The sequence below is a fragment of the Tauraco erythrolophus genome, chromosome 9, assembly GCF_009769465.1.
Source record: "Tauraco erythrolophus isolate bTauEry1 chromosome 9, bTauEry1.pri, whole genome shotgun sequence".
NCBI classification, from domain to species: Eukaryota; Metazoa; Chordata; class Aves; order Musophagiformes; family Musophagidae; genus Tauraco; species Tauraco erythrolophus.
This window is the reverse complement of record NC_141473.1, coordinates 17,933,748-17,957,321: the sequence shown is the minus strand read 5'-3', so window position 1 is coordinate 17,957,321 and position 23,574 is coordinate 17,933,748. Positions and strand designations below refer to the sequence as shown.

Genomic DNA, 23,574 nt, shown 5'->3' with positions numbered 1-23,574 from the left:
CCATTTGTTGCACTACCTTCTTGAGACCTGCTCAAGTGGCAGTTCAGAAGAGACCATCTAATACATGGCTCTTTCAAGTAACTTACCTGAAGAGGTTATTCTTTTATTCTGACTACATTACTTTGCTGTGCTGTAAAATAAACTAGTAGAAAATAGAGCTGGAGAGTCAGACAGATATGACTGACAAACAGGGAGGTGCAACTATATCGGCACCGATGATCTTGGCCAGTTGAGACAGGTAAGCTCTGATGATACATGAGCTACCTCATTTGGATGCGTTGCTGAGAAAATTGTAAATTTACCTGCACTGGGCTATTCTGAAACATAAGCAATTTATACAATCAAGATGGGTATCCAGATTACTGAAAGCAAGTTTGACATTTAGAGCATTCAAACAATTTGCTTGCATGTTCTTAGCAATCTGGGAAAAATTCTGCTATGAAAAAGAGTGCAGCTAGGTTCAGTTGATGGTACAGAATATTTGGAATTAAACTGCAATGCTGCAGAGATTGTTGGTAGTAATTCAAACTGCTATTTTCAAAGTAAAGGATGAAGTGGACATAACTTTGCTTCATTTGTTTCATAGTATTTTTTCTATGTTCTCAATGCTAATCTACCTGATAATGCAGTATTTTATTTTGACTTTTGCATCCGAAAGTTACATACATTGTAAAGAAATGTAAAACAAAGACAGAATTACAATCACTCATAAAGTTGTTTTAAGGTACAGGGTTCCAATTTCACTAAAAGGAGGGACTACTTTAATTCCATGTATACTGAGACCTTGTCTCCAACTACACTTAACAAATACACTCTAACAAATTTGAAGAGCCAAATATCAGTAGAAGCTAATCTTAGAATAGAGACCAGTTCTTTACTACCGAAATTTGCATTTTCCTAATTTGTTAAAAAAAATAAATTGGTTCACGTACAAAGTAAAACGGGTAAAAGTAAGTCTAAGGTGAACAAACATTGTCTTTTTTATTCAGTTCCAGTTGTAGTGGTCTCTTGGGGGTAAATCATAATGTGTTGTCTCTTCATCTTCAGGTCCATAATCTAATGGCAGACCATAATTGTAATCAACTGTTACAACTGGTAATCTTTTACTTTGTTCCATCTCTCTGGCAGTTTCACCTTGAAAAGGTTTTCTTTCATAGTCTATTGAACTATCTTCTTGGTGTACAGATGAAGATGGATGCATTGTTCGTGAAGAATATGGTGCAAATCTGGTTTTTCCTCTATTAAATTCATCTGAGGGATGCATTCTCCTGTTGTCTTCAGGACAATTTTGTCGATTACTGTAAGAAGAACAAATATGAACAGTGAAATCCTTAGAAATAAACCAGTTGATTTATTGCTGGCGGTCACTGCTAGAAATTAAACTTGTGTAACCTTGAAAGAAAATTCAGACCCTCATTCTTATTTTTACACCTAAAATTAAAATTTTCCCTACTGGATGCTGCAAACTTGTTTACATTAATTTTTCAATTCTAGTGATTAAAATTACAGTTCTTTATAGTAAGTAATTCTACTAGAAGATGTTTGGTTTCAAGTGATGTTTCTAATTAAATATCCCTGTTTACTGATAGTTTCTTTACCTAGGGGCCATTTTTGTTCCTAAGCCCATGTTTTCATTTTTGTGAATAATATGCAATAGTAGCTCTCTAGTACATAGTTTCAACAGGCAATAATATACTTTGGATTCATATCTCCAAATATTTTAATTATTAATTCTTCTGCAACAGGAGAATCCCTCTCCTACAAAATACATATGGAAGGATCTAAAAATGCATACACGATACAGACACTTTTTGTTTTGGATTCTCTTTACTCTCAAGTACCTTACTTTGTAAAATAAGTGGTGTATAAAGTCAATTCAGAACAATCTTTGTCATTTTAAAATATTCTCCCTCACTGAACTACAAATTAATTCAGACTGGAAAGGATCTCTAGAAGTACCTAGGGCCACCTACTCAAAGTAGGTCTAATTAGATGAGTTTGTGCATTGCCATGTCCAGCTGAGTTCCAAATATCTCAAAGGATGGGGATTTCACAGCTGCTCTGGGCAATCTGCTTCAGTGCCTGACCAGCCCTCACAGTAAAACTCATTCGCTTGATGTAGACAGCAGTTAAGAGTTAAATATAGGATCTGTATTTTGCTTTTTTTCTTCCTGACAATAGCTTCTCATATTTTGTGGTACGTTAGCTCAAACAATTTCATAATCACACTCAAACTCAATATAGATGGACCACAAATTAGTCACATTATTTGCTCAGTGTTCACATTCAATGGTTTAAACTGCATTTAAGCAAAAATATTAACATCAATTTTTACACTGTGTAGTTAATTTTTTTTCAGCTGGGAAACTAGGGGAGTAACAGTGTAAAGGTAAGTCAGAAAACAACATATGAAATCTGATATTTACCTATAACTTCTGTTAAAGTCATCGTTATCAGACCCATAATCTCTGTGAAGTGAAGGAGATGAAGAGAAATGAGGTTCTGGTGCATTTTCATGGGAAGAAAAAGATTGACTTCTGCAAATAACCAAAAGAATCACATGTTAATAAGAGTACAAATGGTTGTAAGCTTTTGCAAAATATGTGTTTATCAAATGAGATAAAAATCTTTTTACTTTTAATTTAGATTTACTTAAAAGCTTAACAAAAACTATCTCAATTGTATGAACACCTCAAAACAGTACGCTTCATTGTAATGATATAATATCCTCTGTTTCAGCTGTACAATGGAAGAGATTAAATTGAATTTTACTAGCCCAACAAGTATCTGAAATAGGTTCTGAAATATTATAAATATTTATATTATAAATATTTTGAAATATTATGTCAGAATCCAATAGGTTTACTAATAAGTGACATATCTATTTGGGAGAATATGATGCAAAGGGTTTTCTAACAAATTATTAACTCACAGAATAAACAAATGCAAGTCAAACTTCCTTGTAGCATTACTGTTTATTTACACTGAGGGCATAAAATGTCTTGAGGGCTGTTTTTTAAATGTAAGTTGCTGTACAAAACAAAGTGGGTCAAAGAGTTTTGTTGCAAGCTGACTCTAAAAAGGTAAAAGAAACACATAACCTTTAATTTAAAGAAGCATAAGCTTCTAATTTAGGAAACATTGGCTTTCAAAGCTGCAACACTCACCATACAATCAAACCCTTCCATAAGTCAAAACAAAAAGAGTTAATTAATTGATCATTTATATATGATTTTAAAAGGATGATTAATGGATTTTAAATTAATTTATTTTTAAAAATGAATTAATTTGAAACTTAAAAGTGCTGAGGTTTATACTTTTATTCTCTAATTCTGGTCTTACAGTTCAGGGATGCTTTACCTGCCTGAACACCATTCATGTGGCAAGTCATCGTGACCTGAATGATCATGAAAAGGTCTTGGCCTTTGTCCATTCCCTTTATTAACATAACCAAAATCTTTTAACTGAGTCTGTTCCTGTAAGTCATCATAAGGCTGATGGTCATGAAAAGGTCTATGCCACTGTCCAGGACCTTTAATACCACAATCTTTTAGTTGCATCTCTGTTTGTAAGTCATTGTGAGGCTGGTGATCATTGAAAGGTCTCAACCGCTGTCCACGACCCCTATTAACAAATTCAAAATCTCCCAATTGCATCTGTGGCTGTAAGTCATCATGTGACTGATACTCATGGAAAGATCTCAGTCTTTGGCCAGGACCTTTGTTGACACACTCTAACTCTTTCAATTGCATCTGAGTCTGAAATTCATCATGAGATTGGTGGTCACGGAACGGTCTTCGTCTCTGGCCACGGCCCCTGCTACCAAAATCATAATCCTTTGACTGCCTGTCTTCCTGCAAATCACCGTGAGACGGATGGTCAGGAAAAGATCTCTGCCTTTGTCCACGGCCTCTCTTAAATTCAATGCCCCTCGATTGTCTCTCTGCTTGTAAATCATCATGAAACTGGTGTCCATGAAAAGGTCTCAACCTTTGTCCAGGTCCCTTATTACTGAAGTCTAGGTCCTTCAGCTGCATGTCTTCTTGATAATCATCGTAAAACTGGTGATCAGGAAAGGGTCTTCGTCTCTGTCCTGGTCCCCTATTGTAGTCCCAATTTCTCATCTGCATTGGTGCTCTTAAATCATCCTGAGTCTGACGGTCATGAAATGGTCTTCGCCTTTGTCCAGGTCCCTTATTAATGAAATCAAAATCTCTCATCTGTATCTGTCCTTCCAAATCATTGTGAGAGTGGTCATCATAAATTCTTAACCTTTTCCCAGACCTGTAAAGAAGTTTTTGTCTTAAACAGAACATCATACTTATAAGCGCTACGAGTCATTAATGAAAACAAGTTTTTTTAACTAAGAATTGATATGAAAGATATTGCAAATAGGTATCAAAACTACCAAGAATCCGAACTGTAAGTAAGATTATAAAACTTTCAATGTCTTAGTAGAAGCTGTGATAAACAGTCAATTGTAATTTTATAGTGCATGTTAAACAGGCAAAAACAGTGATTTCAAACTAATCATAGAATGGCATAGGCTGGAAGGGACCTTAAAGATCATCTAATCCAACCTCCCTGTCGTGGGCAGGGACGCCCAAACTAAAATTAATTAATTAATTAAAAATAATTGCAGATTACTGTAGAATAATAAAGAATGACAGGAAAAGTAAAACACTATTTTTCCAAGTGAACTAATTACTTACAGACTTCTCATAGCACACACTCCCTTTCTTTCCCTTATCTTTTCACCGTTCCATCAAGTTCTGTAGATGTATTTTGCATGAGCAGGCTATATTCATAAAATCTCTTTTAAATTAGAGTGTCTATAATATTTTCAATAAGAAATAATTATCTTTCCCACAGTGTGGTGTTTTGGCTTTTAATTCCATGTTTCAGCCTATTACCCTTGAAAATCTTCATTTGGGAACCGCTCTACAGGTCCTTCCATTGCATGTGGTGGGGGAATAATATCTTCATCTGAATCCCATACATCCATTCCAAGGTTACTAAGAAGAATAAAAACATCTCACATAACCTTCCTTTTTTAAAACAAATCACTGAGAGACAAAAAACTCACATAAAATTCTTCAGTTTGGAATGACAGAAATTTCTGCATGTTAAGTTAAATTTACAGGCATTCGTAACTTAGCAAATTTTAATTTTGTAAATGTATTTGCGGAAGGGCTGCAGGGAAAGCAAAGAGAATACCTGAACATCATAAGCTTGGAACAGCATCCTAAAGGATGTGAGGCAAGCACCATACCTATTCAAAAATCTGACACAGGACTAACTTAGTGATGCACAGATTAGACATAGCAGTAAAACAAAAGGCATTCAATTAAACTAAAAAGATGCAAATCAGTCAGGTATTAGTTTAATATCAATTTACAAGGTATCCTTGGCCCAAATAACTTAGGAAGATGTAAAAGTTTGCCATTCTTAGGTGAATACGATAAGCATAAAATTCCTACACACCAGGGATACAACTACTATGAACAGAGCAGTTGAGAACAATCTTCCACTTTCCCATACTTTGTTATTGCTAAAACTGTTGTACTTTTAAAAAAAGTATCTGGTTCTACTGTGCCAACAACAGCAGGCAGATCATAGACCTTATAAAGCAAACTTTGCAGTGGCTCCTTTGAGCTTATAATGAGAGAACACAGACTCAATACACCTGTCACAGGATGATAAAACCACGCCAATGTTCAATAGTAGTTGTCAGGTTAAAAAAAAAAAATCTTTTCAACCATATAAATTTAAAAGATGAATGAAGGAAGTACACTGCACTCCATGTTATTTATAACAAAAGTCTTACAGTATATGTGTAGTTGCGTATTAAAGGTTTAAAAGGGGCTTAACTTTGGCTTATGCCTGGAAGTGAACTTCTCAAAATACCAGTAGACATACTGAAAAATCCTAACTCTACAACTAAAAGCTTTTGTTTACCTTCTCATTGGTTGTGTTCTGAGATCTGTGAGATATACGAGACCATCCATGCGATGACCTCTAGCATCACCAAAAGCTAAAGAAAAAAAAAAAAAGTCCAATGAAATGTGCTCAAACCGAGCCACAAAAACGTGACAGAAAAGTTTCTGTTCACCATGAGATGCTGAATTTGAAACAATTCTAACTTGATAGTAAATACTAGCAAGCTAGCAATATTTTTTTTTTTTGAACAACTGAAACTAGTAGTGGTAGCAACATATGACTGAAAACCTTTCAAAGCAAAAGAAAAAAAAAAAAAAAGAAAGATTTTAAGCAGCTGAAACATACTCCTACTATTCTGGCAACATGCTAATGCTCAAACCTTGCCTGAAATATAATCAGCAGTCAGAGAAAATCTTCTATGGAAGCAAGCACATGAAACAACTCTAAGGATACTAAACCAGAATTGTAGTATTTGTGAATACAATTGTATTGTATTGTAATTGTGAATTACAACCCAACATATGCCTTAGTTCAAACTGTATAAATACCTTGGATTGCTGCCTCTGGGTCCCAGCCTTCAACATCTATAAGATATCTAAAGAAAAATATGATTAGATTATTGTTCAAAAGGATTACAGATTAATACAAGGACACTATCTTTTGTGAACAATGATTTCTGTTTTCATACAACCCTTACCTACATATCAGGTAGCCAGTTCTATTAATTCCATTAGTACAGTGAACGCCAATGAGTTTCTCTATCGAAAAGGAAAACACAGTCTTTAATAGTCCAGAAAGTGAAAATACTGAAAAATTACTGCAAGACAAAAAAAAAGAAAAACAAAAAGCAGGACTTTTCTATCAAAGTAATGATAAATAAGGCTTGCTATTTACAAGGTTATACTGTCACGCCTGTAAAAGAACAGACACATCCAGACTTTGTCCTCTTCCTTCATGCTGCCCCTCTAGCAGCAGTTAGCTCACTACTTCCAAACCAAGATTAACTCTGCACAATGTAGGAAAAAAAGAAAGAGGAATGATAACAGGTAAAGTCATCAGTCTGGCCTCAGCCAGAACTGCAGCAACAGGAGAAAAACAGTAAAATATGGTTGTGAAAGCAAATCTAAACAAGCAAATGTAAAATTGAGGAACTTAATTTACAGATTCTTGTAAAACTTACAAAAAGGAGAAAATAAACATAATGCCCCTCGTGTCTAAAAGTATGAAATATATTACTAGAATAATTCATTTAACTGGACTAAAAATTTGTATCATTACTGGGATGAACAACAGAAATGAGGAATTTGCATTCATGTATGGAGAAAAGAAGCACTCTAATTGGAACCAGTAATCTCTAAAGATACGTGTCTTTTTGGAAAGATTATGTTAAGCAGCTAAAGGCTAAAAAGGAGCCTTACTATTATTAGGGTGTTTCAAATGAGGTATTTCCAACAGAAATAGGGAAACACTAATATGGTCATGCGAAACCTCATCCATACTATTCCATACAATTCTAATTACCTACATTTAATGAAAAAAAAAAGAAATATGTATAGAAAGGGCTACTATGATAGTCACAAAAGAATTTATGAGAAGGGACCTAGGAAGCTTGTCTTATTTAATCTGAAAAACCAAATCTGAGATACTGAATATAATAACAGGAATGAAGAATACAATTCTTAAGGGCAAAGTTGGCATAACAATAAATGCTTATTAACTGATTGAGAGTTTTAAGCTAGATTTTAGATGAAAAACTTTAATCATCAAAGTTTAAGTTGTTGCAGAGACGAAGTGGTCTTTGAAACAGGACTTTGATAAATTTCTGAATGAGATAAAATGTAACTACCACAGAACAGGATAGTCACACTACCATACAAGCTTAATACAAGTTGGTGTCTTAACGATTTAGATGCTGAAAAAATCCAGCTTCTCAAAAATTTTATGTAAGAAAAACCTAGAGAAATTTTACGGGTAATTCAAAACAGAGGACAAGTTACGACGAGTAAGTTAAAATAAAAAATGAAAGTTCTCCCAACTCTGAAGTTACATAAACCCTGCCAAAAATGGTGCTACTAGCTGGAACTGCAGGTCTTCATTCAATAACAAATTAGGAATTGATTCAATTCTGAGAATCAGAAATAATTAGATTCAAATACAGACTATTCTTTGTCATATAAAAAAATCAATAGATCAAAACCAGAAAACTAGTAATTTCCAAGAAATTTCCCTAAGCCAAAAAAGGGCAAAGGAAGAACTTGCACACTAACTTCCTGAGCAAGGATAAAGGCTTCTTCTTAAACCTTTTAATTTTCCCAGCACTTCTAATTCAGGCTCTCATACCCGAGATTTAGGTCAGACCTCTTCCACAAAACAGAGTTGACCATCCACAGCAAAACCATGGTTATACTCTGCAGCAAAAACTGTATGCTCTTGGCCAGTTAATATCTCTACTTTCTCACAGAAAATGTCAAAGTAACCACAGCAAATAGCATGAAAAAGCTTGAAAGAATGGTCCTCCAATATTGAATAGACTGTTAAAATCTGCCTACAAAGAATCACTAGCAAAAAAAGTGAGGTAGAAGCGGCAAACAGGTTGTGCCAAAATACGTGCAAATTTATTTCCGCAAAAAGTGCCTTATACCATCTCAGCAAGAACTGTACTCTTGCATAAACACTAAAACAGCAGCAGATCCACACTGTGAAAACATCGTCACTGTGTGTGTAATATGATTTTTAAGAACTGCTATGATATGAGGGCAACAATGGATTCATAACTCAGAAAACTGCTACATCAGACTAAACAGACCTAAGTTGATCACACGTGTCAGCGCCTAATACCATCAGAGGAACCCTGTGCTATTTAGAACATCCACAAAGGGCTGGTGGTTACCACACTAAGCTGATGGTAGACAACTTGGGTCAGACAGATGAAAGCCTTGTTACAACTGCTTTGACACATAACACAAATACAACAAACACTATGAGGAAAAACATTTGAGCTATTAGTCATTTTTGAAAAAGACACGTTTTATATTCCCGAAAGATATGTAATGGTTCACATAATATATCTTATTGTGATAATAAGGTGTAAAGTGATATGGAAAGTCTTGGTGACTTGGTGTCTTAAGTACCTATTGAAATTAATCACTCATACAGTTATAACCAAAATAAATTTTTTTGTCTTTTGCAGCATAAGATGCTGGTATTTACCATTTCCCGCGTTTTCCCACAGGAATTTTCTGACCCATTTTTTGAACTGTAGGATAGTAGCGTTATCGGGGACTTCAAGTCCAACAGTGTAAAGTTTCTTGTACTGCACACTTTTAGGTAAATCCTACCAACAAGAAGATAAAAAAGAAGTAAAAATTATTGAAGTCTTGTATGAAAAACCTTAAGCAGTATCTAACATAATGACAATGTAAAATAGTTCAAATCCTGAGTAGAAACTGAAAACAATCCTGACATAATTCTATAGAGACACGTTCTCAGAAACTACCATTTACATTTCCACTTTAAAGACCTGGTCTCAAACAAAGAACAGTTTCTACAGAAGACCTATTTATCCCTGCTAACAAGGCAGCACAAAAAAGAGCTGGTTCTTGTAATTCCATTCTAACCCATTCTTGTAACCCATTCTAATTCTTACAATTATTAGCAATATTTGTCCCTCCCATCCATGATCACATACATACTCACATATTCACCCCTTTAATACAGCCCATGTAAATTCAAAGATTAAGATTCAGTTACAACACTGCTATTTAGTCCCCTTTTCAACAGGGGGCTGATTAATCACATTTGTTTGGACCATACTGGTAGAAACTTGGAAATTAATAAAGTAGTTTAAAAACATAGACTTTCTTGGTGGATTCCACTGAAGATGAGTAAAAAAAGACCCTAGGAATAAATGTGTCTTCAGGACACAGACTGTAAGTCTTCTGCACCTTTTCTACGGTGCCTGGAACTGAAGTCTCTATCCATTCCTCAGAGTTACCAGAAGACAAATAAGCCACAAATGCAGCTGGCTGGGAGGAGGAGTTACTTCCTCTGCGATAAAGCGTTTAGTTTCCACTGGAGACTAAGTTAGTCTAGATGGCTCACTTGCCTGTTCCGATTCAAGGTAAACAAATATGCAAATACTTTAAAACAAAGATTGCAGTAACTATTTTATTTTGTTATTATGCTTATATTACCTTAACTTCATAGTATCGTGTGGTATATGTTAAATCAATAATTAATCCAAGCTCCACATTTAGGGCTTTCATTGCAGCAATTAAGTCTCTCGGTGTAAATTTCTGGGTTGGGGTAAGCCTCTGGTTAATTGCCTACAATGAAAATGGAGAATAAAGATTTACTTTTTAAGTTCTAATAAAAAGATATTTGTAATATTCAGCTGTTTTAATTAGGACTAGGAGACATCAGTATTCAAAAGGGATGTTTACAGTATCAGAACCATATTTATGTATTATACAGATAAAAAAAGAAAAGGAATTAAATAAAAAGAAAGCAAGAATTTGTTGTGTATTCCTGTTCAGATGAACATGCAAGAAATAGTGTGAGAATTTCCATTTGCACAAGGTTAAAAAAAGTTATTAAAATAAGCACTAATTTAATAGACACAAAAATCCTGCTAAATGTAGTATGTATATATGGATTTTTAGGTAACCAAACATCAGCTAAAAGCAAACCACCACAATCCCCTTTTCCTTAAACATACTTTATCCTGCACAATAACATAAAATTAACAACGTATTTCACATAAAACATTAGAAGTTGTGATTTGTAAGAGTACATTTCTTCTAAAGGTTTTAACTTTCTCCCCACAAATGTCGTGCAGACATTTTTATCCCTGCTTCATCTCTTGGAAGAGTGTACTTGCATGTCACTTAGCACTGGGAAATAGTAACACGAAAATATGGTGGCTAAGAAAGCTGAACGTTGGTGGGTAATTAATAATTAATTTCATTTGACAGAAACAGTGGGAAAAATGTTTACTCACCCTATTGTAGCTCTGGTTTTTGAAATGTGTTCTTGACTCTAGGTATGAAAATGCCTCACATACGCAAGACTGGCTTTTCTCTTAATAGTGCGCTTGTCCGTTGTGGCAGCCTTTTGACACAGGCTCAGCCACAACCAATAAAGACAGTGGCAAAAGATGCAGCAGCCTCAACCACCTGTCAGCTCCTTTGTCAACAAGAAATTCAAGCAGACTGGACTCAGAACTAATGAAAAGGAAGGCAGCCACAGACCACATACTTCATAGAACCACAAATGGTATAAGGTAACTAACCATTCCTTCTTTTGACTGTATGGATTATAATCTAAAATGCTAGCAAGTACTTATCTTGAGTCTGGAAACAGAAACAGGAAACCAAATTAAAGAATAAACAGGAGGACAGTCCTATCAAAGCTGGTTGGTGATTGGGAAGCCTGAGCTAAAAAGAGTAGGGTAGGATGCATATTGAAGTATTCAGTCCTATGTATTTCAGGTAGCGGTGCACTGCCGAAAAAAGAGTGGAGGTTGTTGAGGTTCAAACAAAATGAACGTAAGTCAATTATCTCACCGCTATTCAGTGGTGACTTTTAGTAAAATCTGAAACTGAACTTAGTAACTTTGAGGTGACAACAGTGAATCTGCAACAGGTCTATCGTAGAATGTTAAGGATTTTTTTCTTTTACTATGTGAAGTCACACAAACTGAGGTGGAATACAATTTACAAAAATAAGATTTTTGCTTGATTGAGTAAACAGTTAAATGTGTTAGGAAAGACTATGTTCTGAAAGACTATTTGAAACTTTCTGAAAAACTCCTGCTGAGTATTCAGTAGGTTAGGTGTTTAATTGGGCTTTGAGAATGTGAGGAATCCTTCTAATGGTATGGGAAAGAGGGGTTAAGGCATTTTATCATTACTATACTGCAATGTTACTGTTAGCATTACAATGATGATCTGAAAGGAAGGACAGAAAATCCTTCCATGTAAACCCATGATCTTAAAGCCTTTACTACCAGCACATCTTCTGCTAAAACATTAACCCTTGAGTCTTGAAATACTGAAAATATGCTTTTTCGCCTTGGGTGAAATCACCAATCATGAATTTCCTAATAGGTAGCAAAGAGCGAAACTGCTGCATATTTAAGAGGTCTGTTGCACCAACTTAATAATAGGACTTCTGACGTTTATTTCCTGTGTATCTGAAGCAAGGACTTCCAGGAGTTAATTCACACAGCACTTGTGTTAACTTATACAGAAGGGCAAATTTGCCCTATGCCTCAATCCACCAAAGAACTGAAGGTCTAAAAAAGCTTCCACATTTTCTATTGTCACAAAGAATTAAAATATCTGACTCAGTGTATTTAATAGATTAAGATGGCACTCCATTTTAGTAAGAACCTAAAGGAAGTACTAACACATCAATAAAAGAAATCTATGAAGACTTCTTTTTTAAATTTACTGCATTCCTCCAGATCACTGAAGCTTTTTGCTTATGAAATTGGTAATCTGAAGCTATAATTTTAAAAGTTCTGCAGTGGCTGGTATTCTTTAATGGGCACTTGATTTCTGTAAAATTATATTTTGGCTTACATTGCCTAGATTGTTATTCATATCATAACCCCTTCCATGTGATTTTCTTACAACAGTCATGAAAAGATGTTAAATGTAGGCTACTTAATAGCGATCAAATGAATTGTACTAATTGATTAGAGATTTTATTATTTTTAAAATATACGTAAAAAGAGTAACATCAAATCAAAATTTTAAAAGAAAGAGAAAAAATACACAATATTATATTAAAAAGCCTCTAGTAGACAATTGGAAGGGCTAAATCTTAATAAATTATTTTTTCATAAAACTTCCCTGAAGTTTGTATGAATATTCATGCTATTCTTCATTACTTTTGCACTGTATCTAATAGAGCCAATCTGTAGTTACTTTTTATACATACCCCTTTTAAAGGTACTTTGAAGGCAATGAATCTAGTTCCTGGTATAGGCTGTCCAACTGGTGTCAGACTCCGCCATCTGTAACGAAATAAATATTTATTTTTAAATATTTTCAAATGACATGATTCAACAGAAGACACCCACAGCTTCATGTAAAGCTTCTTAAAAAAAGATATTTCCTGTTATGATTAAAACTTTGGGAAAACACAGCACATAAAAATTATGCTCCTAAAATTGTAGTAACAGTTATTTCAAATTATGTGAAGTATCTTACAAATATCAGGCAACTCTGGTGCCATATTTCACACAGTTCGAATATAGAAGTTAGCTTTTCATAGATTCATAGATTTCTAGGTTGGAAAAGACCTTAGAGATCATCGAGTCCAACCATCCCTAATCCCCATTAAACCATATCGCTAAGTAGATCATCCACCCTATTCTTAAACACATCCAGGGATGGGGACTCAACCACCTCCCTGGGCAGCCTATTCCAGTGGCTGACAACCCTTTCAGAGAAGAAATACTTCCTAACATCCAACCTGAATCTCCCCTGACTAATCTTATACCCATTTCCTCTTGTTCTATCACCCATCACTAATGTAAAGAGCCCTTCCCCCACCTCCCCACCATCCCTTCTCAAGTATTTGTAGGCTGTAATCAGGTCTCCCCTCAGCCTCCTCTTCTCCAGGTTAAACAGCCCCAACTCCCTTAGCCACTCCTCATAAGTTTTATTTTCCAGCCCCTTGACCAGTTTAGTCGCCCTTCTTTGGACTCGCTCCAGGAGCTCAATATCTCTCTTAAAGCGAGGGGCCCAAAACTGGACACAATATTCCAGGTGCGGCCTCACCAGTGCCGAGTACAGGGGCAGGATCACTTCCCTGCTCCTGCTGGTTACACTATTCTTGATACACGCCAGTATCCCATTGGCCTTTTTGGCCACCTGGGCACACTTCTCCAGTCAACAAGATATGATAGTTATCTTTTTTCTATGATAAGTCATGCAGCTACTAGCATAATATATTAAGATTTAGATTTCCAAACAGCAGGATTCAATATTTCCTAAAATTCCTTGACCACATAAGCAAGAAATCGTAACTGATGTGCATGAATTTGAAAAAAAATTACTAATTAAATCTTGATGTGTTAGTAAAATCTTTTTAAAAATCCTTCCATTAATAACCTGCCTGTTTCATCAAGATCTTTCCAGAATAACTATAAAAACGTTTTATTATATATTTGAATAAAATTAATACTTTGGGATAAAAGAAAGAGGAAGTTGCCTAAAAGAAGTTGGAAGAACATCTACAGAATATTGCTACAGCACTGATCAAGCTTATTTAGCACACTACACAGCTTAAAGAAAGACATTTCCATTGTTTGCAAGTCTAAAGTCAGGAACCATAATAAAACAAATCTTTATTCTCCATAGAGCACTACCACAAAGAAAATACTTCTAAGAGATAAGAGCACAGTTGCTCTTATCATAAAGAATTATGTCCCAAATCTGCAATTATTCCATGAAGTGGTTTCAAGGTATCATCAGGACAGTTGAAAACAGTCTTTTTCCTTCCTTATTCTTCAACTTCCAAAAAATTCCTCCCCTCAAAATGTTAGGACAGTATTTACAAACAAGTAGCACCAATATAAAGCAAAGCAGATGGGTAAGGTTCAACACGTAAAAAAATATTCTTATAGTTGGTGGAAATTTTCCAACTTGGCTGAATCAAACACCTTTAAAAAGCTGTCATATGCTCATATCAATCATTTCATTGACAATGAAATGCTAAATTTACTTTTATTAAAAAAACAAAGCTTCTAAATTTTGCAAGCGTGTTTACTTTGTAATATGCTGCTTTTTCAAAGAAACATTCTTGACTGCACTTTCTCTTGGTACTTTGAAAAACACAGAGAATATTCCACCGCACTAAAACTTAGCAAAAATCACCTACTAGTATGAAGATTTGTCAGAACACTCAAAATACTAGTAATTCCAAAACCACAGAGAACACAAATCCATGAATTCTCCGAAAAAACTATGTATCACATTTCAGAGATCTCAGGTTTTAAAAAAGTATGTAAAGCTTTATCTGAAGAAGAAAACAAGTTAGTCAGCAGATCAATTTTACCTTCAAAGAGGTAACTTTCTAAATTTAGGACTTTTATTTCTTCTCATGTGAGGACAGATTATCTGTATGACCTCAGAAGATGCAACTGGATGGCAATATCTACGTGGCCTTTTTGCATTTTCAGCTTGTACCTCAACTATTAAAATACTAAACATTTTCATAAGATTCTTTAACACTGGTGCCCATTCACTTACAATTTTCTGAATTAATGTTTAAATTACTTTCTCTCTTTAAAAGGAGTATCCAACAGCTGCTAGATTCCTTTCTGATTTCCATAAAACCACATCATTTATGAAATAAACTGAATACTCTATTTTAAAATATTCTAACCACTGAGTATTTTGCTTTGTTCACAATTCCCATATGGGATCATAACAAAAACTAGATGCTAGCTGGCAAAACTCTCACTGAAATATCCATAATCACGCTTGTCATATTATATAAATAATATTACCATTCATGGATGTTGGAAGTAACAAAGGAAAAACTTACAGCATGGTGACCGGAAGCATAATTGATACTAACAAATCACGTACCAATCTACTACATCAGTGTCTTTAGCACTAATGTCTTTCGTCTTGTCATGAGCTAAAGAAGAGATTGAGACTCGCAATGCAGACGTACAGAGGCTTAGTTTAATGGACAACAAATGAAATAACAAAAGAGTAATAATAACTGGTCATGAGGAAAGGCTGTTGCAAACAGCTGTCACGTAGAAGACAGATACAAGGCAAGAAGGTATAAGGGCAAGCTAGAGATTAAATCACTGAGAGGTGTTTGCAGTAAAACCATTTACTAAATTCTGAATTGCTGCAGGAACTTTTTACCTCAGAATTGCAACGAGGAAACAAAAAGAGTCTCCTACTTTATATATTCCCTTAGCTTAGGACAGTTGCATACAGGGGAAAAAAGAGCACGTTCTCAATCACCATAGTTAGAAAAACATTGCTCAAATAATTACACATCATGTATTATAGACGAAAACTGTTCTAACTTAGGAAGTCTTTCCAAGTGAATTTTCAAGCTTGTAAACTTTGGAGCCTGGTAGTTGTACACTAGTTGCAAAATATGAAAACAAAAATCTGAGACCATGTTCCATTTATCCTAGCTTTAGATAAATTGTATGTGAATCAACTAAGATCATATCCAGTGTAAACAGACTGAAAATCTTACCAAAGCTAACAAAAATCACAACATCATGAAGTGTCTCAATTGCAAGAAGTGGTCAGTTATAAAAAAAAAAAAAAAGAAACAAAATCCCAACCACAAAAGACCAATTACCTTATGTAGTAAGATAATTTTTAAAATATCATAAATCAGAAATTCAGATCTTTTTTAACTTGCTTTCTCTTAGAAAGCTACGAGTAGAAATCTACCATGACCATCATAAACACAAGCAATTATGAGTCAATAAGAAATGATCAAAAAAAGGCTTAAAAATCTTAGTTGCTTTAAATAGCAACGTAATAAAGACTTTGTAAAAATTCTGAACTTTTTTTCAGATTAAAAGATTGACAGAACAATGCATCAGGATTACACATTTTGTTGTCAGACCTTAATAAACTTGGGAGTTTATTCTCCTGTTTTTAAAGCCATTTAAATCCTTCTAGAAAAAAATCTGCAAAATCAGCAAGAAACTCAAAAGCTGCTGACAGCTCTATGGTAGAAAATTAGCAGAAGGCATTCTTCATCAGAAAATATAAAGGGTATGTGTTCCATGTTATCTTTAAAACGATATTCAAAAGGAAACTTTAGCATATTGCTGCAGAACTAAAAATTATCTCAATTTAAAACCAGCAGATTGGAATAAAGTACTTAAAAGAGAACAGCACTTAAATAAAAAGTGACATATTGCACACACATGATACATTTCCAATTACAACTTTATTTTTCTAAGTTTTCAATCAGGTATCAATCCATGGACTACAAGCAGATCAAGACTTGAAAGTCAACAAAACATATAAATCAACCAATTATTTAACTATTTAGCTTTAGCAGTCCCCAATTCCCTATCTTGTTTTGTCTTCATCACTCCCTAACTCCCATCAAGCATCTTAAAACACTGGCAGAATTTTGCTTGCCATTCTAAACAAAATAATCACCTTTTTTTTTGAGAAAAAGTATTATAATCAAATGAAAAAATTGTTCTCCTTTCCCTCTGATATTTCTGTGATTCTTGAAAGACTTCCAGTTAAATAAACAAATACAATTATTATTGAAACTACAGACTCTAGCTGGCTAATCTTTTAGAGGTTTTTAAGTCTAGTTTGCATGAAAATATATTACTCTGCTTATCCATTTTAATTTAAATGAAAACCAAGCATGTTTTATTTTCTTTTCTTTAATCTAAAAATTTCAGAGATATTCAATAAAACAACAGAAAAGAAACTAGCTTCATGCATCCTAGTAAAAGTTTACAAGATATGTGACCTAGATTAACCCAAGAATCTAGTAGCAATATGCTTTTAACAGCAGCAACCAGTGAAATGGCCTCTGTTTGAGGACAAAAGGAAAATCAAACAGCAACAAACTTAGAAAACCACTTTCAAAAAACAATCAGCTGCAAAACCAATCAACTGAGGATCATAACAGGGCCTGCATAGCAGCCTCCAGCTTCAAGTGGGATAACAGAAGGCATAGAAATGCCCATGACAAAAACAAGCTGACAGTAAATTTCAGTAAGGCAAAATTTAGTATTCATCTTGAAGCCTCTTTAGTTAAACTCAGAGGTATTTTGAAAACTGAGACAATAATCCAAGCAAAGAACATTATAGTATCTGTGTTTTGCATAAATCTTGCTATTAAAAACCAAAAACCAAATGTGATAGCAAAGATGTTTATCTAGGTTTTTAAACATACGAAACTACTTATCAATGAACTGCAAAGCACAGCATAGATTGTAAATATCAGTAACATCTATAATTATTCATCACAACTTTGAAATCTAGTAAAGAAAACTTTATTCATTTGATATAAGCATAATTTGTTGTTGTTAATCTTACTATGAATCAATTCTAAAACTTAGAAAATTATACTGGAAATTACAGCTACTATATCCCCTTAACAAAAATGTTAAACTAGAATATGACAAAACTGTGCTCCACATCTGACTCTACTAAAAGTTTTAACTGAAGCAGATAAAATATGCAGCTGTAAGTAATTCACATTCAATCATTTAAACAGAAGGAAATCTTATGATTTATTTTCTTCTGTGATTATTTTAAAGAAAAATATTATGTTTCATATAAAGATATTACATACATTTTAATGGCAAGCTAGACAAAAAAGCTAATAAATAATTCATAGGTACAATACAATGGAAAGACTGAACTGGAAATAATCTGAAAATTTCATGTCTTTAGTTTGTCAGATCTCAGTGACAGTTACATAAAAATATTGAGCACAGCAAACTGTCAAAATATACCCAACCAGTTCTTTATGGCAAACCAGTTAGAACTCCTCGGTCTTTTCTGAAGCCTAAACTCACTTTACATTGCCTATGATAATGATGTTTACATTAGCATATGCTAAAAAAAAAAAAAGAAAATCTCTATACAGTAATTCCTCTACAGAGTAATTACGATATTTTTGACATGAAAAACCCTTAAGTATAAAAGGAAGTAAGCTCTCTTATCTTACATTTCCATGTGTAACATTCAGTTTAGCAGTAATGTATTCCAGTATTCCAGAGTAACAGAAACTAGTACTGAACTCAAGGCATCAATTCAGAATGACTTTCAACTAATAGTTAAAAATCAGTGTCAGCAAAACAGTGTAAATAGGTATACATTACTCAAAAGCTACAGTGGGTGGAGAAGTAAGTTCAGAGAGCAATATCTGAAGCTACACTTAACAACTCAAGGGTTTCTACAATTCTGGAGCCCCTCATGAACATCTATGCTTATGAAGCAGTTATAAGTTTAGAACTTACCTGGGAAAGTGAATTCCAAAACACTCAAAAGGATAATTATTGTAACTATAGAGAAATTCAAATCTAAAATACTGTCAGCTGTAGCAAAATCATTTAGAAAATACTACTTGGAATCTCTTCTCCTTTCTTTGGCTACTGGTACTGCATGATATACACACAGCTTTATTTTCGAAGTGGCTTCCATACCTCTATAGACACCAGATTCAATAATATTCTGTCAAAGAAAAGACAGCTCTACAAAGACCATGACACACTGTCAAGACAGAACATACACTGAACAGGTCCAAAGCGGAAGGGAGGGACAATAGCTCTTAATCATCTGTTACTACATAGATTTCTAACGTTTTGTCCCCCCTGCCAAGTTGGATACATATAAGTCATAGCTTGCAAAAAAATACTGTGGATGTAAAGCATGGGAGAAAATTTTCCTTATCATGTCAGTAAGTAATTGCATAGCTTTGTACTTGTGGTGGTGTACTGTAACACAAAATATGGGCCTTCAAGTCTTACAGCAATGTTACAATTACTCAGGTATTATAAGTAGCAATTTCTCTCCATCCCAAATTTTAAATGCAAACGTTCTATGCCTGATGGTATGAAGCACTTTCACTTTACAAATAAACTCTCACAGTAACCCTTCTCTTCCGTCCACCCTTGAACACGCACAATCAGTTATGCCGCAGACTTCAACATTCCTGTCTAAGTGAAAATGCTGATGCTTTTAAGTCTGCATAGAAACAATTCCGTTAAACATGTATGTTTATAGTGCATAGGCAGAAATAATTTGGCTTTGTCCTTATAATAAAAAGATCCCACTCCTGCTGATTTTTTATACCATTTAAGGGAAACATGCAAGAAGGTGACATTTCTGCAGATGCTTTTCAGAACTGCACTCGAGTTTATGAAATTATACCCATAGTAGTACTTTGGATGCTGATGCACAAACATGTATAAATCTGTAAAAACATTACAGTATTTTATGACTGTTTGTTTATGTAACTTGAACTCCTTTTACTGGCTGGTACTCCACTAAAAATTACAGTATACATATATATTACAACTACTAAAGGACAGCAGCATTTCAGACACTGAAGAAGCAGAACTTGACTACATGGTGTGAACTGCACTGCAAGGGGTCACTTGAATCTCTCTCTTATACTGATGTCTCACTTTGCAACAAAATTACTTCTCCAGCACTACTTTCTAGGATTGAGACTGCAATGGACACAGTACAGGTTAGCTCTGCTCTAAGACATTACTGGGAAAAAGGAGAAATGCTTTTTGCTCTGAAGGAATGCAGGAAGTCTTACTTCCAGTCCACCTCATCCTCTCACTGCTGGAGTATTTGTGCAAATAGCAAGATCAAACATTCAGGGCTAGGGCTGAGTGACAGGGACACACGGACAAGAGTGGGCCAAGAGGAACAACGTACAAGACTGGCAGTGCAGATCCAGTGGCAACACTGGCAGTTAATACCACCTTAATACTACTGGAGTACACCAGTAGTATTAAGGTGGTATTAAGTGCTGATATCTAGCAAGGCTGCACAGTACTATAGCACAACCTTTTTATAAAGGGAATTTTAATTATACTGCAGACACAGTATTGTATAAAGCGATGGTAACAAGCTGACCAGTTAAAAAAAATTTTCACCATTTCTTGTTTAGTTGCATTATTCCTCACTACTTATAACTTAACTGAAACCTCAAGTTCATTGTATTGCTTTAACTAGCACAACGGTATTTGGATTAAAACTGTTAAGAACTGTATAAAGAACTGGGGCAGTAACAGAAGGACAATCTTAAAAAATGTCTCTCTGTAGCGTGACTTTCTTCTCTTTATCTACTACAGCACTTCTCTTGCAGTATCATTAAAAACGAAACAGTTACTGTTACATTTATGGCTGTTACAATACCGCGACGAAAGTAGTTGTACTTCCATAATACGCTACTGTCTGGATTGATCCTTATGCTATAGCGTACCACAATCTCGCTTCTGCCAACAACTATTCCAGGGGCCAGGAAATTACACGTGCGGGATCACCTAGGCAAAAATAAGATTTCCTTAAGCCCTCTTCCAGGGTTTGCTGCTTTTTTTTCCTAGTGTACTGAATTAACTCACAGTAAAGAACTACAACATGCTGCGCTAGCACAAGGATGACATCAGTATATTGCTGCAGGAGATTGGGAGACTGACAATTCCTTAAACTCCTTTACTGCCAAAACCCCAGTACTGTGGATGTCTAGCCTGATTTGTTAATAGTATCAAAACCTAAGTATACGGAGAAGCTGAAAGCACTTCAGTATCAGGAGCTTCGTCAGATGGTAATACTAACTTTATAACCAATTAGTCCACAGCAGATGTTTCTCTCCTTAAAAGATACACAGGTATTAGTTTCCAATCATAGAAGCCAAAAGTACAGTCTACGGCTTCTTCCAGGCTTAAGAAAAGAAACGCGCGAAGCCTGAAAGCTGCTCTAGTTCAAATGCAACAGGGGAAAAAGAAGGGAGTGCTCATTTGCCCTCAATTCTCAAAGTTTTAGTAATGATTTCCAAGCACGGAGAAAAAAAAGAAAGTTACTCTTTCAGGCTTTCCGCTTGCAAACCTAACCCACTTTAGCTCAATTTTGTCCAACTCTTCAACAAAAATTCATAGAAACTTTCATGAAAATATATGCTTAAGTAGCTTTTTAAAAAAATTTATTCTAATTTTAATCCCTGATTTTGTCAGCTAAAAAAAAAAAATCAGTTTCTTGAAGTTATTTTAAAAATTTTGTTCACCTTTTGTTTCTATTTATTCTTTTTAGGCCAACATACTTTGCAGGAAATCATGCTTTTTGTATTTTATTGCTCCTCCTAAGAATATTCTTAATAAACTTAACACCTCCCCTGAAATCAGGATAATATCAACCTTTTCTCAAATAATGTATAAACTGTAAGTTATTGTCCCATTACAGCGTGCCTTTGTTTCTCAGCACAGCCTCCTATCCAAGAAGTTTGTACTGATGTCAGCAGTAGCACATGGGCTAAACTTTTAAACTTGGGACTTTTTTTTTTTTTCAGTAGAGCTGGAGAATAGAATTGTATCTGTTTTAAACAAGATCATTCTGTGGTCTCCATATACATTCCCAATCAAGTCATCAGAAAGCCTGTATAGTGCATTTGGAGGTTTTTTAATTATTATTTTTGCTGTCCTCATGTCAAAAAGAAAAACACAAGATGTTACTGGACCTGAAGCCATGAAAATATTTCTTGATCATACGCATGCAACTACCTGCTCCCATCTCATCAGCTCTTCACCCACTCCTGGTAGCAAACATCTGAGTAGTCAGACGAATGCACCACTCTCCCGTTTCCACGGTAAGTATACACCTGGGGGTAGGAAAGTTAGGAAGAAGGGACTGTGTTTGGCTGATGAAGGAGAAGTGTTCACGGACAGGCTGGAGCATTATACTCACCTTGGGGATGAAGAGCTGGGTTGTTCCTGTCTTGTAGAAGATACCTACCTTACCTGGCTGTAGGTGGTGAAGATGCTTGTGCCAAGAAAGTGTCTGGGGCAGTCAGCGCCCCTTCTCTACGGGCAGGACTGTGCCCACTCCTGCCTCTTGCTTAATGTGAGGGATACTTACCCATCGGGGATAGTATTCTTCTTTACCATGCTGAAAGCAGGAGCAGGCAGAGCAGGAGACAGCGGTGAAAGTGGGCACTGCAGCAAAGGAGAGAGAACCGCGCAGTTAACACGGTGCTAATCTCTTCCTCCATCGGTGGGCCTTTTCACAGGGCTGACTCTCAAGTAAACTAAACCAAGCAGTCAGCTGGGACTTGAAGCCATCCTGAACAAGTTCTCCAGCTTGAGAGCAAGCCTATTTTCTCCACTGCTACAGTACGACAAGAGGGAAAGACAACTCACCTCTCCTCTCCAGAAGATCAAAAGACAGAGAGGAGAGGTAGCAGGTTTCTCTCTTAACTCTAGCAGCAGCAGCGCTACAGGGATGAAGATCTTCCTGGCAGTCCCTTCCGTCCCTCTCCTGTGGCTCGGATCAGTCTGTTCTGCCCTTGTGCTTCCACAGCTAGAACTCTTGTCTCAACGAGAAGAAACTCCAGGCAGCTGCAAGAGGCGAGGCCAGCACCTCAGCTAGGGAAGGACCATCACCTGCCCCACTCTAACCTAGGCGGGTCCGATCCCACTAGATCCCGGGCACCGTCAGCACCCACGGATCTCAGTGGAACCAGGGCAGAGAGGAGAGGGGCTAAGGGAGCTCCCCCCCTCCACAGAGGGCCCATGTCCGCCGCTCCAGAGAAGATGATTGAAGCTGGCCTGAGGCTCCCTGCTCAAAGCCGCACGCCCCCGCGAACGCAGGGAGCCCCGGGAAGGACCGCCGCCGAGGCCGGCTCGGGGCGCTCAGCAGGAGGCGGCAGAGCTCCGGGGAGGAAAAAAGGAAAAGAGACTGGGGCAGGGGGTGAGGTGCCGGCCTGACTGCGGGGGGCCGGGCAGCCGGCTGTCGGAGAGGGGGCAGGCTGCTGCAGCAGTCGGTGACAGGGAAAGGCCCGGGCGCCGGCGGGGCGGGGAGAAACGGGGCTGCGGGCGGCCCGTACCCTGACAGGATTTCTCTTGCAGAGGAACGTTGTTGCGAG

The 23,574-nt window shown here is 36.0% G+C and overlaps 1 protein-coding gene across 4 annotated transcripts; it reads right to left on the bottom strand.

The window, feature by feature from the left end:
- Positions 1–527: 527 nt before the first annotated feature.
- Positions 528–23,574, bottom strand: LOC104380361 (uncharacterized). Of its 4 annotated transcripts, XM_086616440.1 has the most exons (13): positions 23,536–23,574; positions 22,850–23,047; positions 22,569–22,645; positions 12,886–12,961; positions 10,134–10,265; positions 9,151–9,274; positions 6,638–6,698; positions 6,489–6,535; positions 5,959–6,034; positions 4,914–5,015; positions 3,361–4,284; positions 2,427–2,537; positions 528–1,298 (listed from the first exon to the last, which is right to left on the bottom strand). In XM_086616440.1, exons 3-13 carry the CDS (start codon positions 22,595–22,597, stop codon positions 986–988), a joined length of 1,995 nt encoding a protein of 664 aa, XP_086472566.1. In that variant the 5' UTR covers positions 22,598–22,645; positions 22,850–23,047; positions 23,536–23,574; the 3' UTR covers positions 528–985. The 4 variants fall into 4 exon arrangements, with proteins under 4 accessions (XP_086472566.1, XP_086472567.1, XP_086472568.1 ...); XM_086616441.1 differs by lacking the exon at positions 22,850–23,047 and having other exon boundaries at positions 23,536–23,551; XM_086616442.1 differs by lacking the exons at positions 22,569–22,645; positions 22,850–23,047; positions 23,536–23,574 and adding an exon at positions 10,940–11,124 and having other exon boundaries at positions 12,886–12,912.

Bases quoted from the DNA above. Each gene is read 5' to 3' on its own strand.
- LOC104380361 (XM_086616440.1), bottom strand. From the start codon at position 22,597: ATGGTAAAGAAGAATACTATCCCCGATGG. The intron at 5,016-5,958 runs GTAAACAAAAGC...TATTCTTCTTAG, and splicing joins AGAACACAACCAATGAGAAG to TAACCTTGGAATGGATGTAT. The intron at 4,285-4,913 runs GTAATAGGCTGA...ACTTCTTTACAG, and splicing joins CCAAATGAAGATTTTCAAGG to GTCTGGGAAAAGGTTAAGAA.